The sequence below is a fragment of the Plectropomus leopardus genome, chromosome 7, assembly GCF_008729295.1.
Source record: "Plectropomus leopardus isolate mb chromosome 7, YSFRI_Pleo_2.0, whole genome shotgun sequence".
In the NCBI taxonomy this organism is placed as follows: Eukaryota; Metazoa; Chordata; class Actinopteri; order Perciformes; family Serranidae; genus Plectropomus; species Plectropomus leopardus.
Genome location: NC_056469.1, coordinates 24,634,852 through 24,653,540, shown reverse-complemented (window position 1 = coordinate 24,653,540; position 18,689 = coordinate 24,634,852). Strand labels below are relative to the sequence as shown.

At 40.8% G+C, this 18,689-nt stretch overlaps 1 protein-coding gene across 2 annotated transcripts; it reads left to right on the top strand.

Moving 5' to 3' along the window:
* Window positions 1-287: 287 nt before the first annotated feature.
* zyx (zyxin) lies at window positions 288-18,489 on the top strand. 2 transcript variants are annotated; one of them, XM_042489334.1, is made up of 10 exons: window positions 288-507; window positions 8,106-8,341; window positions 10,342-10,601; window positions 11,387-11,482; window positions 12,321-12,881; window positions 13,134-13,275; window positions 13,729-13,898; window positions 14,666-14,844; window positions 15,325-15,445; window positions 16,255-18,489. In XM_042489334.1, the coding sequence occupies exons 2-10, from the start codon at window positions 8,119-8,121 to the stop codon at window positions 16,366-16,368; spliced, it is 1,866 nt and encodes a 621-aa protein (XP_042345268.1). In that variant the 5' UTR covers window positions 288-507; window positions 8,106-8,118; the 3' UTR covers window positions 16,369-18,489. The 2 variants fall into 2 exon arrangements, with proteins under 2 accessions (XP_042345268.1, XP_042345269.1); XM_042489335.1 differs by lacking the exon at window positions 288-507 and adding an exon at window positions 835-1,033.
* Window positions 18,490-18,689: the final 200 nt, after the last annotated feature.

Below are 18,689 nucleotides of genomic sequence, written 5' to 3'. Positions count from 1 at the left end.
TCTGTATCTAATCAAGCCTCTAGCCCCATTATCTCTCCCTCCCTCTCGCTCCCTCTTTTCCTCAGTCTGACCTTACAAGGAGAGGCAACAGGGTTGATGTCATTGAATGAAGAATGCTGCAAGAATCCAGAGAGAAAAGAGAGTGGGGAGAGGAGGAGGGGTCTGACTGGACAGTGTATGAACACACACACACACACACACACACACACACACACACACACACACAGAGAGAGAGAGAGAGAGAGAGAGAGAGAGAGAGAGGTGCTGTTTACATAGTAATACACAACTCCTGAGCCAAAGTAAAACGAGAGAGAACTTGTTTGGAAGGATGGTGTCATTCCTTTTCCAGGCTGAAAAGCACAGGGGGAGGGTCTAATAGCTGGAGAGGGGAAGAGAGAAACAGAAGTTACCATTACAGTCAACTCTTACTCAGCCTGGATCAAGAGAAAAAGAAGAACAAAAGGCAGAGGGGGGACAGAATAAGGAGATACGCAGTGTATTAACAGGGTAAGTAGTTGCATGTGTAAGTGTATTTTATTTGTTGTGATAATAGGAGATGGCATGTGTTACTTTTTTGAAGGGCTGGCACAGTTTACCTAATAAGGTAAAGTCTTTTGTCAATGCAAGTTTCAGTGATATCATAGATTTACTGATACAACGTTATTAACACCTCTGGGAGTGGCATTTTTGTGATGTGACAACTAGTGTGTGTCTGTCATGTGGCAGCGTTTTATATGGCATATAAAAAGTACTGCAGGTTTTGGTTGAAAAAAATACCTCTGATAGGGCGGTGTTACATTGTGTCCCTTGCTCGTAAAGAAAAGACCGTACTGTAGGTTTGCTTCACCAGCTGATGGACACCGACGATAAGGAATGGGCTATGCGGAAGCTCCAACAGGAAGTCCAGCCAAAAAGTTGACAAAGCTAGCAAGCTAGCAACGCAGGAGTACGCCTTTATACACCACAGAGAGTGACAAAATAGTACACTTAGTGACAGGACAGTCAAGAGAAGCCGTCTGCTTTACTACATGAGGTAAGAAAAAAAACCGGGGCCGTTTTAGCCGCTGAAACTGACCACGGCTTGTAACGTTAGGAAGGTTAGGGGTGTGCACGAGTGAAGCTAGCCAACGTTACAGTTGGTGTGATTTGTGATAAGCCAGAGAGGTTATGTTAATGTTTATCACACAAGGTGGCTGCTCGGACTCTCGGGTGAGTGTCTAACGCCATTCATATGTCAGTGGATTTAATTTCCGAGCTAACGTGTGTCAAATAAACGACGCTAACTGAAGTAACGTTACCTGATTTAACCTGGTGTTTGGGCTGAGACACGCTTACGTTTCGAACGTCGTGAACGTTCGATGAAATGTTCAAATAAACGTTAGAAACGGATTTGTTTTCAGCCACCTAACGTTAGCACAGTTAGCCAAGAAAACCTTCATCATTGCGTATATTGCTGGTGAATTATTAATTATTATTATTATTATTGACCCGGCTTTCTGTGTTTGTGAAGGCTCACACATTGCTGTCAGCTGTCAAAGCACTAGCTATCAGTTGGCTAACGCTATCTTATCAATGGAGTCCCAAGGTGGGTGGAGCACAACGGTGCTGCATGTTTAACTTATTATTGATAGTGCCAGGTAAATAGAAATTCGTGATCAGATGGCACAGCCCTGTTTGGCCATGCTGAGACGGCCTATAAGTATGTCTTTTCACCACTGAATGGCCTATATTCATAACCTAGTTGTGTCTCATGTCATGTATGAAGGGATGCGATGAGATAAGCCACAGCTCAGTGCATTAATAGGGGATGTTGCAGAATTATAGCCATTTTAGCACAACACTTCTACAACTGTGAGAATGTAAAAGTCCTGTTATTATCAGTGTTAGCCACACTGCTGTGCCTTGCGTCACTGATTTGCCTTTTCATCAGCTAGATTGGAGGAGAGCCACAACCCAAGCTCACAATAAACTGTGTTTAAGGATAAGTTAAAGTAAGAAGGCTCCCGTTTGGGTTAGCCTGAGGTTAGTGCGGTGCTCCTGTTTGGAAAGACTCAGATCATGGTCAGTGACGCCTCAGTAAATAGGTGTGGCAAATGGAAATCTGTGAATGGAGATGATCTATGAATGGCTGCATACTACCCTTGATGACAAGGGTGACGAGGAATCCTACTTAATTGTGGCTTCCATGAGTCAAGACAGGCAAGCTATTTTAGTGCGTCCCTTTGCTCCAAATCCCTGCAAATATGAAGCTCTTTGATTTAGTCTCTCTCCCATCTTGTGACTTGTCTTTGGCCTACATACGTCTACTGTGATGTCAGGGAAAGCAGATAAGGTTCTTTTGGTGAAAGCTTGACATGGAACCCATTGGCTGATGTTATTACCAGTTTTGAAATGTTGCCTGCTCAATCAGCCATCTAACTGTAGTCTGAGAGGGAGCACAACACTGGTGCCCAATGCATGTCCACTGACCTGTAAGATTGGACTCAAAAGGGTTGTTTGTCCCCGCATTAGTGACCCCCGGCCTAGACACGCTTTCCCAGAAACTGGGTGTGCTATTAACATCTGAACAATAGAGAGTTTGATCAACAACACACTAGTCACTGATACAGTGACCAACCAGACGGCGAGGGAGTTAGTTATCTTCAGGAATTAAGGTTACCGTAACTGTCAGGGTAACTGCCTTTTTGGTAAATAAAATTACGTTTTTTGTTTTATTGCTTTAGTCAGAAAATTGCAACAAAAATGTTAAAGAATATACTCAATTTTACTGAATATATATGGGCACATTGGTACTTAAAGAAAATATCACCTCCACAATGTAGGCTAGTTTTTTTTAAGGAGATTAGGACAAAAATGAAGTTCAGTGAGGCACCATGCTGTAACTATTCCATATATTACCCTTTAAAAAGCAGTAGCGCAGTATATAAACCAAATTTAGTTCCTCTGTAACCTCAAACTAATGAACCACTGCTGAGACAAACAATTTTCCTTTGAAAAGTGTGGTAAACTCCTCCGTAACAGCTACTGCATCACATAGTCTGTTGCCATCACAGGAAAGTGGGCGTTCATGTGAAACTTATCAACATTGAGACAAAACACAAGGATAATAGAAAGTGTGACACAGAAATTGCAGTCTTACTTTTGTTTATTTGAGCTCTTTAATAGCCTCATGGGACTTATAATGTTGAGTCTCAAGTGCCTGTTTTTAAGTCTGGAAGAGGTCTCCCTGTTCTGTAGGGTAATGTTGTTCATGTCCTTCAAGGTAGTTAGGTGTAATGTATCTTATCCTAAACTCCTCCAAAATGTGGAGCAGAATTTATGAACAAATTTTAATTTAAATTTTTAAACATAGTTTAAAAAATGACAAATAAATCTACCTTATCAGTCCCTGATAAGATGGAATAAAAACCAACTGGGTTGCAGTATCAAAACCAGGGTTAAGAACCATTTTTGTAGCCTGTAAAAGCTCCACGTTCAGCCACGTGGAGTTTATACAAAGTTCAGACGCTACAGAGTACAGCGTCTGATTTATCTGAGGGCCCTATCTAAAGGCCCCATAATGCCATCCTCCATCCCAGCTGTTAAAGTAGAAATGATTAGATGCAGCCTCAAGTGATGTCACTCAGTTCGTAGTCAGTGAGAAGTCGAGGAAAGCACAACAATGACAGAGATAAAAATGGTTGTGGTTTGCCACAGAACACAAGCCTGTACATCAGATTGTGAGTGAGAGCCAGAGCTTAAAACAAGCTCTCAGTCCTTGAGCAAAGCAGCAAAGATGTATAGGAAGAGAGGCTGTTTTAGAGAGAGGTAAAGACGGTGATGTCATTGAGTTGTAGTGCCAAATATGTTCCTCAGTCGAGGGTCTCTCTCATTTCAAGGATCAGGTTTCAAGATAGATTCGCAGCAGGATGTCTGGAGCGCAGCGTTGGGCTGATGTCACCGTATTAAATCCCTCAGGACCGTATCAAGGAGCAGATGGAAGTTGACCACAAGTTATTTTCACTGTTGAATAATTGAAGGGACTATTACACATTGTCTCTTAGAAACAAGGTAGCTAAAGTACTATAATGAAAAGACTAAATCACAGTCTATACCCACCCTTGTCAAGCACTCCTTTTAGAAAGCCATTATAAACCCAAGTGTTCTGTTCAGAGCACTTCAACTTTATTTAAAGCCAAGAGCTTTATCTTCACTGTAACCAGTCAATCTTTTTTTGCATTAAGTGTCCACTCTATTCAACTTGAAGTGGGCTTTGATACTTTGATGTAATGAGTAGCCAGCTATTTTTTTTTTCAAAAGACTGAAAAACAGCTGTCCTTTCGCTCTTTCCTTTTGTTTTGTTATTTTATTTTTCCATTGGTGCAAACTGCTCTGCAAAGTTTCCCCGTGTGCCTGCAGAAAGTTGGCAACCAGAACACGTTGCATCTCCATTAGAGCCTCGCCATCTCCCCTATTGATTCATGCAGCAGTTTTCTGAATTATTTAGATATGTGGGATAGTGAAGTGAAGCAAAGATGGTAACTCCACTTTAAGGACGGTGCTATTTAGGGCCGTGTATCGGTGCTCAATACCTTTTAGATATTGACTGAAATGACTCAGCACCAAATAGTGACAGAACTTCTCCAGTCAACCTGCATTTGATCCCTTTTTGTACCCAGATCCTTTAAAAAAAGAGACTATTTGTATAGTTTTGCTTGCAGCCAATCAACGCAAGTGTTTAATGCAACATAGCCACAGCCTGTGGTGTGGTAAAAGCCTGATGTATTTGACGGAGTAAGCAGTTCAGCATGCTGAGATGCAGCCAAAGCATATGAAAATATTGTTATACAACACATCTGTCTCGTCTAGTGACATTTTACACTACCGAATGCTTCCATTCACATTATGGGTATCAAATTAAGTGCTCTGTTGGTGTTGTTATCACTTCAAGGGTACTGGTATTGTAATTTTTTAACCCTTTGAAATTGAGCAAAGAAAATACTAAGTTACCAAAAAAAGACCTGAAAATTTGATAAAATAATAATAATAAGAAGAAGAATTTTGAATAAATAATTTCAATATTTCTGAGCAGTTTTCTGGAGAGTTTTTTTCATTCTTAATGAGACATCTTAGACTATCTCCAGACAATTAAACACTGCTATGCCTCAAAGGACATTGTGGCCTTGGCCTGGACATACAGTATATGGTTAAAAGTGTTCAACACTTAGGTATTGATTTAAAGGAAGTTGTCTCAAAAAGCAGAAGAAAAAAAGGTCTGCTCTCTCTTCAGAGGAACTGGAGATGATATCATGAGCACCAGAGATACTTTCATGAGCGTTGAGGGTTTTTTTGTCTTGTCAGAACTTGAAGCGTTGCCTGTGTGTTCCAACAAAGTGGAATGAGGATGAAACACTTCAGCTTTTCCTGGTTAGTTTAGCTTTTATTGTCAGCTCGGCCCAGTCTGTATAATAGTTTTCAAGGCTATGTCAGACTTGATCTCTTCCTGGGTACATTGTTTTCCCCAAATGCAAACTCAATTATATCTAAACGGTGTAAACAACTTATCTTGCTAGATTGTAACCCACAGTGTAAACAAAGTCTTCTGTGGCTTTTGGAGAGATTTGCTTGACAGCATAATGTGCACAGGTAATATGTGTAGCAACTTTAAAAGGCAGGGATACAGTAAGTTTAACGACTAGGAGTTCATATAAAAGCCCTTATGTAAAGGAATACAAGACGAATGGTCCAGGGTTCCTACAGCTTAAGGCAAGTTAGATTTAAGACTTTTAAATGTTTTTTTTAATGCCATTTTGAATGAACTTTAAGACTGCTTTACATTAATCAAAATTAAAGAAACAAAAAGAAAAATATAAACGAAGTAGAGTCAGTAAATGTTTTGCACATGGTGTTTATTGTTACATAAAACATGACTTTTTTTGTTCTGTGGTGGAGATGGTGGTAGAACATAACTGGGCAATACCAAGCGTTTGTTGGCGGTTTTTCTTGGCAATTTTGTATTTTTCACACCACATGTGGGACTCCGCTGCTTTGATTCCCATAGTGCTGTGTTTGAAAAGCCTTTTGCAATACTTTGAAAGATTGATTTAAGAAATTTAAAACCAATCAAGGCTTTATTTTCAGATTAAATTAATTCAGTTGAGGCTTTTCAAGGGTCTGAAGGAACCCTTTGGTAATGTCATGGACTTGCACGTATAAAGTGCTTCTCTAGTCACTTGACCACTCCAAGCGCTGTCACATTATGAGTGACATTCACCCATTTGTACAATGGTGGCCACGACTACCATACTAGGTGCCAACTGCTACTCAATTTAATATTCATACACAATTTGAGTTTAGTATCTTGCCCAAGGATTCTTCACCATGTTGGATGGAGGAGGTTGGGATCAAACCACCAACCTTTTGATTAGTAGACTACCCATTCTTGCTGTAGCTTTAGTAGAACAGCCAAAACAGTGAATGGATATTTATTGAAGTACGACTGAGAAAGTAGTCCCACACTCTTCATTTTAGTAACAGTGTCATTTTTGGTGGCATCTATGCTGTATAACCTCCATTAGGATGCAGAGGACAAATGCCACACAACACAGGAGATAATAATTACATATTGTTTGTTCACTGGCAATGGCATCTCCAATTTGTCTAGTTTTTTTCCACCTGTGACTCATTCTGTTACAGGTTGGATGTTGTGGCTACATGACATTTATCTTTTACAACCTATGAAAGGCTACATTAATAGTCTTAATTGTTAAACAGCAATAAATTGTGAGTTAAGAGGTCAGTGTGTGTGCGAATGTACGTGTTGTGTGTGTTAGTGGAGGGGGTCAGTAAGAACAACTGCGCTTTTGACTAAAGTTCATACTTGGGGCGGGGGGGGGGGGCAGTGGTCTTCAGGGGAAATGTGTTCAGACTTTGTGAAGAATTTCGTTAGAGACACTGAAGTAACATCAACATTTGTTCAACCGCCGGCGTGTTTGAGGTAAATATTTGAGCTCACCCTCTTTTCGACGCACCTCACATGAAAATGTTATGATAGTTGCTATCATCCCTGGTCTCCCCCCACCAAAACTTGCTCTCATCGTGTTTTATGTCGCAGTAAATAGCCATGTGTTATATATTGTAAACTGTCTCTGGCGTCTGGGAGTGCCGCTCTGTCTGCTCGGTATACATGGCCTGAGGAAATGTTCACACACTTTTCTTTCATTCCACGGTAGACCATTTGCCAAAGTTTTTGTGCTTAAAGACTAACACTGAAGAATGCCTCATGGTTGTTATTTTCTTTTTTACTGCAATTTCACTAAATCCAGAAATAGTCACAGTCCAAACTGCATTTTAAGAGACACTGCAAGCCACAATAAACCTTCTATTTTAATTAGTTTTGCTAAGACTCTAGGGGCCGAGACAGCTGTGTATCAGTTATAAAGTATACAATGGGTACCAATCTGCATAGAGTACTGTTTTGGCAGTCGATATAAAAGAAGTTAGTGTTTGTATGGGCAGGAAATTAGAAACAATATGCACAGGCTGAATCAATCAAAACTGCAACTTTGGGAAGCAACTGCCAGTTTTTAAGTTGGAAACGCAACAGAGCAAAATAAAAGTGTTCCCCTAAAGATTTATCACTTTTATTTTTAATTTGGGGGGTTTTCATGCAGCTGTTTCACCATTTTTCCTCCGTTTTCATTTTTCTGTGCATTGAGGAACACAGTCAACACAACTCTCAAACATCAAACAAAATTTAGTCTGCATTTTGACATAAGTGCAGTTAATTTTTTCACTTTTTCGGTGTAAAGCCATTGCATACCCAAAATCTGGTTGCAATTAGTGTGTAGTTTTGAGTATTGTTAGGCCAAATGTTTTGTTGATGAGTCACCACCACTAATTCTCCTGCAAAAGACCCAACATGCTTACGCTCCCAAGGAATGCGAGCCCTTTGACTTCAGTCAGCTGATTAATGTTGGTTTCATCAAGTGGGGTAAGAGACTCCTGAATGTGGAGCTGTTTGAATTTAACTGCAACCTGTTTTGTACTTTTTGTTACAAAACAGCCACTCATATAAGAATATTTTTCTGTACCATGTGTTAACTTTTCTATGTTTTCATCCTCAGATAAAAACACAAAATGGAGGACTCCAGTAGCAGCAAGCCGTTCATGGTGACATCCTCTCTGAACTTCAAAGTCACCACACCGTCCTTCTACAACCAGCCAAAGAAGTTTGCCTCTGTGGCACCACCACGGCCCAAAAGTATGACGCCCCCCTCGGCACCATCACCGACACCAGTAGGCACAGCTGTGATTGGTCGAGTGGGAGATCTGCCTCCGCCGCCCCCTTCGCTCTGTGACGGTATGCGCAATGTTTAGGCTATTTTGTGGACCATTTCTGTGACGATCTTAAGCTATGTCCACTCAGTCAGCAGTCCTCCCCTGTCCCACCCCCTGTTGCTTTTTACGTTAGAGCATGCAGAGCTCCACTGATGAGTATAGGACACATCAGTTGTGTGGTACTGTAGTTTTAATGAGTAGTTGCTGAGACATGACGTCACTGTACTTTAATTCCTGTCTTAGAGACATTACAGTCAAATGTTGGTATAGTTACAGAGTCTCATACCTTTTGCTTTTGGGGGGATTTTACTTCAAGAGTTCTGCATAATTATAACTCAAGTATGAATCTAAAGATGTCTGAGCTTAACTAAATCATGTACACAGTCGGACATCCCCACCAAATTAAAGGTAGGAGTTTCTTGAGTGCCATAGAGTAATGTTTTAAAAGTGGGCCCCTGTTTTGTTTGCATTGCACACATACATGAGGACATATGCACAGTATGTGGCCGACGCCACTCACATTCCAGCTGCTGGTTTCACACTGTTCAGGTCGACAACTGATGGCGTTTAGGTGCAAAGAGGCGCAGCAATGCACCTCTAAAGGCTTTGGAAGAGAAGACTGGACACATTGCTGTTAACAGTGCAGAGTTTCAAATAGTTTAAAGCTCTAATTTCCAAATGTTTTATAATGCGTTCAACTTGTTTGTGAGACCTCAAGGATACACACAATGCTTTTTGGTATACAGTAAATGAATCTAAACAAGCATTTTCTCTGCGTACAGGAATGTAAGACTGGAAGACATAGATAGAAACATCAGCAGGACATGATTGTGCTAGGCTGGGGCGGTATCTTTTTTTCACACCTTTCTGAAATTTCACAAGGGTATATGGCATATGACGGTTGTGTGCAGCACTAAATTACCTGATCTCCCAGTGCCGTGTTCACTTGTTCACTGAAAAACCCACCCATTTAGTTAGTCCACTTTTGTATATTAAAGCCGAAATTCACAGAGATAGATGTGAAAATGTGCTGTTTTTCCTGGCAGTTTCTCTCTGTCATTTCTAGCTGGTTGTTTACAGTCCTGTAATGTTATCCCGACCACAAGCAGTCGCCATGTTTGCCAGCTCAGCTGCCTGTTCACCAATAGACACCAACCTCTGGTGGCATGTGATGGGTATAACATACAATACATCCTCAGTACAGCCTCTCTATAGGAGTTTAATAGAAAGATGAGTATCTGTATTTTTAATTGCATTGAAAATCATAATGTTGTAGGGTTTCCCACACATTGATTTATTTGTGGTGGCATGCTATGATCCAAACATCTGCCACCATTAATTGATTTTCTTTTGTTTCGGAGCTGGACAGTTCATTAGGAGTGCCAATGGAATATATATAATATATATTCATGCACCACACTCTCATAGCGCAGCACGTACTCTGGGCAAAGACGGAGCAGCAGAATCTCAGGGGCATTGAAAGTTAAACTTAACCATTCGTCGTGCTAGGTCTAAACGATGGCATTCACTCCCTCTGCATTAGCAACTCCTCTCATCCATCGATCTGATCAGCTCTAACGGCATCAACAGATCAGTTATCCATTTTGCAGCTCAAACTCCTCAAACTGTTGCTGTGACTTCAGCTATTGCCACACATCAATTCTAATTCTGTGGGAATCACCGCCATCAGGATTTCTAAATACCCTGGTGTTCCATAATGCTATGATATTGCTCAAGCCCAGGTTGTAACCTTTGACTAATATCCTTAGTAGGCTTGTTATGTCAAGAAGTCATCAGTGGAGCAGCTGTAGGTCAGAGATCTCCAAAACTGGCCAAACAATCCCCACAGCTTTTTTTTAAAAATTGTATTGTCCTGTTTGTCTGTTGTTGCTATAAAGGAATGATGTTTAAGCACTCAATGTAGCTGATAAATAATTGACAGTAAGAATTAGATTGGATGAGGATAAACTGAAACCGTTCTGTCACAGCTTTTAACCAATCAACCCTCCTCGTTTTTGTCAGACTTCCCACCCCCTCCCCCCCCTCCACTGGATGACGATTTGCCAGCCCCTCCTCCCGAATGCCAAACCATACCCTCCGCCTCTGACGCACCCCCTCCTGCCTTCCCCGCTCCACCTCCAGTTGATGATGAAATTATAGTGAAACGCAGTTACATGCAGCCACTTGGGCCAGCCTCCTGCCCGTCTCCCCCTCCTCCCCCACCCCCTCCACCTCTCCCTGCCTCCGGTACCAGTATTCCCAGTGCTGCTGGAAACCCACAGGTGAGTCATGATGATATCTTCAGCTAAAGTTGATATGCCTGCGAGCATGTTTCCTCTTTTGGCTGCATGTAACTGCATTTCAGTATAATTTGATCATCAGTCAGGACACTGGAGGACATTGTTGTGGGACCACAGTGGAGTGTTGGCAGGAAATACTGTCTTTTGAAATTTTTCCACAAATGATATTAGCATTAGTCTGGGGTAAATCACTCAGTTTCATGCGTCTAACAGGATTATTGCCCAATGATGCAACTGAAATAGTTTTTAGACATGCTATGAAATGTTTATTGTCGACATTTTTTGTTGTGCTCCATTAATTGCAGCTGGTTTATCAGACTATAAAGGCATCGGTGTATGAAATTAGAAATTATTAGCCACTGTTAAAAAGTAGAATTTAAAAAAAAAGTCTTAAAAAAGGATGAAAACATGCATGCACCTCATGTTTAAATCAGCAGAGTTTATGCTAAATGATTTGCTGCAAACAATCCATTGAATCGGAAAATTTAATAATTGAACAGTTTGTATTCTCTTTCATCCAACCAGGGAAATAAAATTAAAATATTATTCATTTATTCATTGTTATAGTTAATCACTCCATTAAGCGTGTTTGTTTATCATTCATTCTTTCAGTGGATAATGTAAACTTACAGTCTAATGATTTCTCAGCATCGCCCATCTTTTTATTCTTGGCTCATCCTGACCTCACAGCTTCATTGTGATCTTTTTATTTGTGTAAATAAATGAACATTTTGTGACTGTTTCCTTCTTCTGTCTTCCTCTGCTAGAGACTGGTGGAGAAGCAGACAAGCTTTGACAAACAGCTCGACTCTCTAACCGACTTGCTGTCTGAGATGGAGACCAGGGGACCTTTCAACCCGAAGGTAAAAAGCATGCAGAGCTGGAGAATACACTGTTACAAACATGAGATGTTAGGATAGAAAGATGAGCCGAAGAGCAGATGAGAGGGAAATGTCAGCAGGCTTCAACTCACTGGAGCTTCAGTGTAGAAGATGAGTCAGACAGAGGGAAGAAGAGACAAAAAGAAAGCTAGGTAGGTCAGTGGAAATAGTTTGGAGAGATGCCAGGTCGGTTTCATGAGTCTCTCTTCATCTGTTCGGGTTGAAAGCTCAATGATAAGTGAACTGCACATACAGCACACCAGACTGAAAGAGAAGACAAAAAGTGAGGTAGCTGGTGATTCACACTGAGAGAGACACTCGCAGAGAGAGAGAGAGAGAGAGAGAGAGTGATGCACACAGAATTGAGTGGAGAGCACGAGAGGGTGATGAAGCCAGAGTGTGCTGCCAGAAACCCAGTGAGAGGGCCATAAATGGAGAGTGTTTTTATCCAACTGGGAGGTGCTGGATCATGGCAGAATAATGTTGGCTCAAAACCGCAAAATAAATGTCAGAAAGATGAAGCACTTCTGATAAGCTCAAACTGTGGAACGCTTCCAATGTTTACTTTAATCAAAGTACCTCATTCGATATAATAAAAGTGTCTGCTTGCAGCGGTGCAGCGTGCAAGGTTATACATTAGATACAAACTTCCCTCAGTTGAGTAACAGTTTATAGTAAATGGAAGTTTTATGTTGCAGAACAAACTTAATGTTTGTATAAAATAGCTTCACGTTAAATGTCTTTCTTTGCATGTGCTTTGTTTTGAGGTAAAACAATTTATGAAGATGTGATTTTATTGTTGGTGTCGTTTTATTCACAGTTACCGAGCCAGTATTCTTCAGCACCAGCACCCAAGCCTTCAGCTCCTCCCCCAACTGCTCCAAAACCAGCTCTCTCCTTCCTCCCACCCCCTGAGATGGGAGACCGCCCGCCTCCAGCGCCCTGGGCCGAAGAACTCAAAGCCAGAACAAACCGACAAGCCAATCACAACTCTGCACCAAACTCTGCTGCTCAGCCGTTCACTAAGGCCCCGGCTGTCGCCCCCAAGTTCGGAGGGAGAACGGCGACATCATCCTCCTCTCTGGCACAAAAACTGAACCAGAACCTGAACCAGAACACCACCCCAGTGGGTTTTACACCAAAACCTTCCCCTCCCTCTGCCAACTTCCCTCCACCTCCCGCAGCTCCCCCTGCAGCTCCTCCTCCGCCAAACAATATGGCGGCTGCCCCGGCCTCTAATCACATGAAGAGTTCTCCTTTTGCCAGTCAGATGAATGCAAACAAAAACCCTCCTGCTGCTGTGCCTCCTCCTCAACCCCAGATGATGACATCTCCCCCCTCCTCTTTTAACCAACAAATGAAAACTCCCCCTTCAACAACGGTATATTCCTTTAACTTAGTGTAACTCTTAGCTTTGCATGTAGAAAGGCACAGGAAGTGCAATTAAATCTAGATTACAGTCATCAGATCAGAATGATGCATCTCTGTACTTGCACTATCCATTTTCTCAAAGATAAACTGCTCAGTTGTAAATAACAAAATGCTCTATAAGACATGTGGTATGTGGCTGTGTAAATAATGTATATGTACTGTGTGTACTAATGGCTTTGTGTGTATTTACATGTACATGCAGCCCTCTCCCCCAGGCCCAGTTCCTATCCCCGGTGGAGGCGTTCCTCTGAATATGAGGGAAGTGGAGGAGCTGGAGAGAATGACCAAGGACTTCATTAAAGACATGGACACACACGCACCTGTCATTGTCTCCCCTCCTACAGGTATATACACACACACATACAAACAGAGGGTAGCTGTAATTGGAATTCATTGCATTAGTCATATCTAAAATTATTCATAAATATTCTGGCTGAATGTGAAACATTTATGGATATTAAAATGCATTCACGGTTTAGTCTTACACTCAATAATGTATGTGTCATTGTTTTATTTTTAAATTATCTGCAGTGGTTCTCTGTTCACTGTCGCGAATATATATGACTATTAAGCTGTGTGCCTGATAATAAACTTAATGTTGCAAAGAAGACTTAAGAGGTTCAACAGCTGTGGACATTTCTGTCTGCAATATAATATTAAACTGATTAATCAGAGGATGACACTAATTAACACAAGCAGAGCTGTGTAAAAAGATGGATGTAATACTGAATATTCTTGTTTGTATATCTAACTATTTTTACCCCTCTTTCTATCTGCCTCTCTTGTCCCCACTTCAGAGGTCTGTGGGAAGTGTGGTGAGGCTCTGTCCCGCACCCAGCCAGCAGTGAGGGCCATGGACAAACTCTTCCACTCCAACTGCTTCTGCTGCATGAGCTGTCACCGCCCCCTGCAGGGCATGCAGTTCTATGACCGGGATGGATCGCCTCAGTGTGAGGACTGCTATATGGTGAGGATACACGCAGAGCTGACGAACACTACCGAATCACACCAAAGGACCAAAAGCTCACACATAAAGAAAAGTTGGTCACCTAAGCATCTTACTTGCATTTCAGTACCCATACTTAATTACTTACTTATTACTAAAAACTACCTGGTTGTCATCCTGCCTGTGGTTGCATTTTGCAGCGTACAAGCTGTTCTGGCATTTCTGACCTACAATTCTCTGCACAGTGGAAGATGCGTCACATTGACTGAGCCGCAAACAGACGGCAGCTTGACTGCTCGCTGACAGCAGTCAGTAGCTGCAGTGACGGATGAGGGCGCATTTATGTGACGCACGACCAGTCAAATAGTAATTACAAGGATATTTATTGTTCAAGTGAACAATATAATCATAAAGATTACCAACAACAAAAGAACATAACAGTAGAAAGTCACATATAAAACTGTACTGTCTTGAATATAGTATGTTAGAATCTACAGTAGTATCTTTTTTTTTTTTTTTTTTTAAAGAAAAAGTATATGATTTGGAACAAAGCTGTATGACTTTAACTTAAGTGTTGCTACAACTCACATGTTGGCAGTTAAATGTCATGCATTTTTAATTTTTGACTTCTGTGTTGTATTTTACACAGTGTAAGTTCAGTGTTCAGTATCTAAAGTGTGTAGAGTGTGCTGAACAATGCTGACACAGCGAATATACCATCTCTGTGTGCCTCCAGGTTATTAAGGAGTTTCTTATTTCCAGCTCATGTTCATTCTGCTCCTCTTCAGAATTCCCTGGCAGTGTGTTCCCGATGTGGGGAGAGGATCACAGACCGTGTGCTGAAGGCGGTGGGCCAGTGTTTCCACGCCCACTGTTTCCGCTGCAGCACCTGTTCCTGCACACTTGAAGGGGCGCCCTTCATCACTGATGACAACAACAACCCCTACTGTGTCCAGGATTACCACAGGTAGCTACTGTTGTCGATTCCTCAAGGATAAGACAATATGACCTCTCTCTGCATTTCTTGTTATAAGTTATTGTTTTTTACGCTGAAAAGTATGTTACCAAACATGCAGAGTTTCTCAGCACAGTGAAGCATTAGCTGCCAAAGCATTTGTTTCAAGGACAAAACAGTTTTAGCTGTTTGGATTCATTCCCCCATTCATCCTACCTATCAGGATTACTGATAAGAGTGGTGGTGCTGTAGGAAAGAGGCAGCAACACTTCTTCACTTGATTTGGACCGATAACAAGTGAACACAGCGTGCTAAACTGTGGATAAAACAATAATACTTGATCCTCACTTCCACTGAGCCCAGAGGAAGCAGATTTGATTTGGTTTCATTAGAAAACAATGTTTGGTGTTTCTTAGCTATGGGAGGGTTTGTGTGAGAATTAGCTTAAGGCCATCATCTAACAGCCTGTTTGCCCAAATCCTTCTGTTTCAGGCGTTTCTCCCCTCTGTGTGTGAGCTGTAATGAACCCATTATTCCAGCCCCGGGCAGTGAGGAGACAGTCAGAGTGGTGGCTCTCGACAAGAACTTCCACCTTAAGTGTTACCGTTGTGAGGTAAGACATTTAACACCCCCCCCCCCAAAAAAAACACACCACACAGTATATTAAAGGTCCAGTGTGTAGCATTTCTGGGGAAAAGTATTTGTGTAAATGGAAAATAATATAATAAGTATGTTTTGTTTAGAGTATAATCGCCTGAAAATAAGAACCTTTGTGTTTTCATTACTGTAGAATGAGACATTTATATCTTTATAGGGAGCCGGTCGTTTCAGAAATCACGTGTTACGCCAGCATGTTTCTGCAGCAGTCCAGACAACTATTCGAGTTTTTTCATCAGCCACTGTAGTTAAAAGCCCCCCCAAGACAAGAGCTTCTGAAAAACACTGAATTATAACGTGAAACTGCTTTATTCAGTGTCTTTACCAGTTGAAATCACCTGGTCTGTTTGTTTTGGAGAGGTAGAGACCTCTGTCAATAACAGGGCTTCCTGCAAAAATAAACATCCTGAATGTCATCAGAGAAAAAGGTGAGCACCAGTAGCAGGTGTTGGCTGGCAGCCTATCTGCGACAAGCTGAACAGCATAGAAGAAACACTTATTTTTAACCTGAAACTGCTTTATTCAGTGGGTTTTTTTTGGGACTTTATCACCATGTCAATTTGTTTTGGAGAGGGGAGACCTCTGCCGAAAAACCTTTTGGACAATGAACACTATGAATTCTAAATGGAAGAAGTTACAGTTGCTTTCAATCTATAATCATCACTACTAGAAGCCTCTAAATTCCCCTAAATCTTACACACTGTGCCTTTAATTAAACATAGTAATCAAAATATTAATAAATACATATATTTTTTTGTTCTGTAGGATTGTGCTCGCCCTCTCTCCATAGAAGCAGATGAAAATGGCTGCTATCCATTGGATGGTAAGATCCTGTGTATGAAGTGCCACACCCAGCGAGCCAAGCAAGCTGCGCAGTGATTGGCTGATGCAGCACAACTCAGATTAACTATGAACCAAAATCCAAAAGCACAGGATTCATTCAGCTGCCGTTTTGCCTTCGCAACAGGGCTTTATTCAGTATATGTGCGCAGGTGTGAGTGTGAATGTTGCTGTGTGGGGAAAAAAAGGTATGTTTGCATGCAGATACGCTGTAGTATTCCCTCGTCTCTGTTCAACTCAGTGCAGAAGTAATGTACTGCATTGAAAAAAACTCCCCTCATCTTTTACTCCCAATATCAAACTCTCTGGTCTCTTATCAAGCCCTCGTTGTGTACTATTTTTTGTGCCAATTCTATGTTTACGCTAAAATTTCCAGCAGAACTTGCACAAGAACAGTTTGGTCAAATGAGCAGTCAGATGAATATAAAGTTGCCTTTCTTTGTCTCTTGCCTCATTATTGTAAGTAGCACCATATACTGAGATATTTCCATCTTTCACTGGCTGCCCTCTTTCCCTATGAGCGTTGTAGCTATATCCATGTCACTGAGACACTTGTTACCATAGGGTGAGGAGCAACAAAGACCTCCCATTTGACCACTCTATAGATTTCACCACTCTGATCGGCTGTTAGTAGAGCATATCTTAAACACTTCGGCAGTTGTTGTGCCTGCAAGCATGGTTAATTATGCTTTCCTGCCCAGAAAGTGCTTTATATCAGCCAATCTACTCTGACAGCATTTCAAAGTCGTCTAGGGCTAAACGTTGACTGCAAAAAATTAAAACAGTGAATGTTGCTCCTAGTTTTTTGTGATGTGAATTTGATAATTTAGGTGCATGCGTTGAATTATGTCTTGTTGCTCTTTATCTCCTTCGAACATACAGTCTCTATAAGGGGGAGATTAGAACAAAAAAAATGCCATTTTCTTCTAAAAAATGGCTTAAAAGCTGATTTAACAGTGTATTTTTAGATGCATGCTTTTTGGATGCACAAATTACGAACAAACAAACGAGCACAGATTCCATTCCAGGGATCTCATCATTTAAGAAAAAAACCTGTGTGGTTATTAATGTCAGCTGCATGGCTGAAAACAGGACCTATCATGTGATTGTTGCACAGTTCCATAGTGAAATAAAATAGCCTTTAAGTGTCACTTTGACTCTAAAGCTCTCGCACATGATCAATTTTGTATTATTAGACACCATCTCCAAACATCATAACTTTTGATACGCATTTTCATGGAATCTCTTGCTTTACAAATAATATAATTTATGGACCATTTTTTATTAAGTATTAAGATTTTATGTATACCTGTACTAAATAACCTGTCCTTGCAACAGGATAATAGATCATTAGAGGCATTAGAGTTTTAGGTAGCAGATGTTAAAACATATTGACCAACTATTATGAAGCTGTTGGCAAAATTAAGGTAATAAAACAATTACATGAGATTCATTGTTTGACTTTCATGTATGTTTTTTTATCACCTTTTTGTCTTTGAGCCCAGTTCTTTGGTCTTGATCTTTCCCGATCTTACCATGAATACCACTCTTCTTTCCATTACTCATGTTTCGTACTCAAGTCTGTTCATGTCGCTTATATACTATTTTATTCTTATCTTACTGTACTGTATCTCATTGATAAATGCTTACAATTGTTTCCTTTTGAACCTGGAGATGTGCCTTCTCCACTGTTGTATCCCATTGTTCATTTTGAATCGAGCCTGGTTTGCAGCTACAGAAATTCATTCCACAATAAGAAAACAGTTGTTACTTGTGCTCGCATTGAACCTGGTGTAGTATAACACCAGAATGACTAACATGGCAATAGTTATTAATCATTGCATGCTATCTGTTTAGGTGGTGGTGGCATTTCTTCTAGTATTATGTCTTTTGTTTGCACCAACTACTCCACCTTTGCGGCCCTGCCTTTGTCATCACTATGTGATATTATGATGATGCCTTCACAGTTGCATTTATCTGGCGTTTTGTTGTGTTATGTCCTATTGTATTACATGCAGATGCCTTGTCTTTTCATATAACTTCTTTTTTTTATAAAGTCCTGTTTGATATGTGTGAATGTGTATATGTTTAAAAACATTACTTAGCCCAACCCATTCCCCTTTGGCTGTATCAAAAGATAAATAAATAAAATGCTGACTACCAAATGTTTCTGACTAATTTGTCATCCTGGGTGAATTCTGGTAAAGTGGGAAAATAGGTAAGTTTGGACTGTTAAGCTCCATCATTTTTATCTTTTGCATGTAAATACGTCCATCACTAAAAGTCAACACTTAGGTCATAATAAGCAAATAGGTGATTTAGAAAAAAAATGGTTCTGTGGCTATGAAATCATTTCATGC

Coding starts and splice junctions, on each gene's coding strand:
- zyx (XM_042489334.1), top strand. CDS start 8,119: ATGGAGGACTCCAGTAGCAGCAAGCCGTTCATGGTGACATCCTCTCTG. Junction 10,602..11,386: donor GTGCTGCTGGAAACCCACAG/GTGAGTCATGAT, acceptor TTCCTCTGCTAG/AGACTGGTGGAGAAGCAGAC. Junction 13,276..13,728: donor CATTGTCTCCCCTCCTACAG/GTATATACACAC, acceptor TCCCCACTTCAG/AGGTCTGTGGGAAGTGTGGT.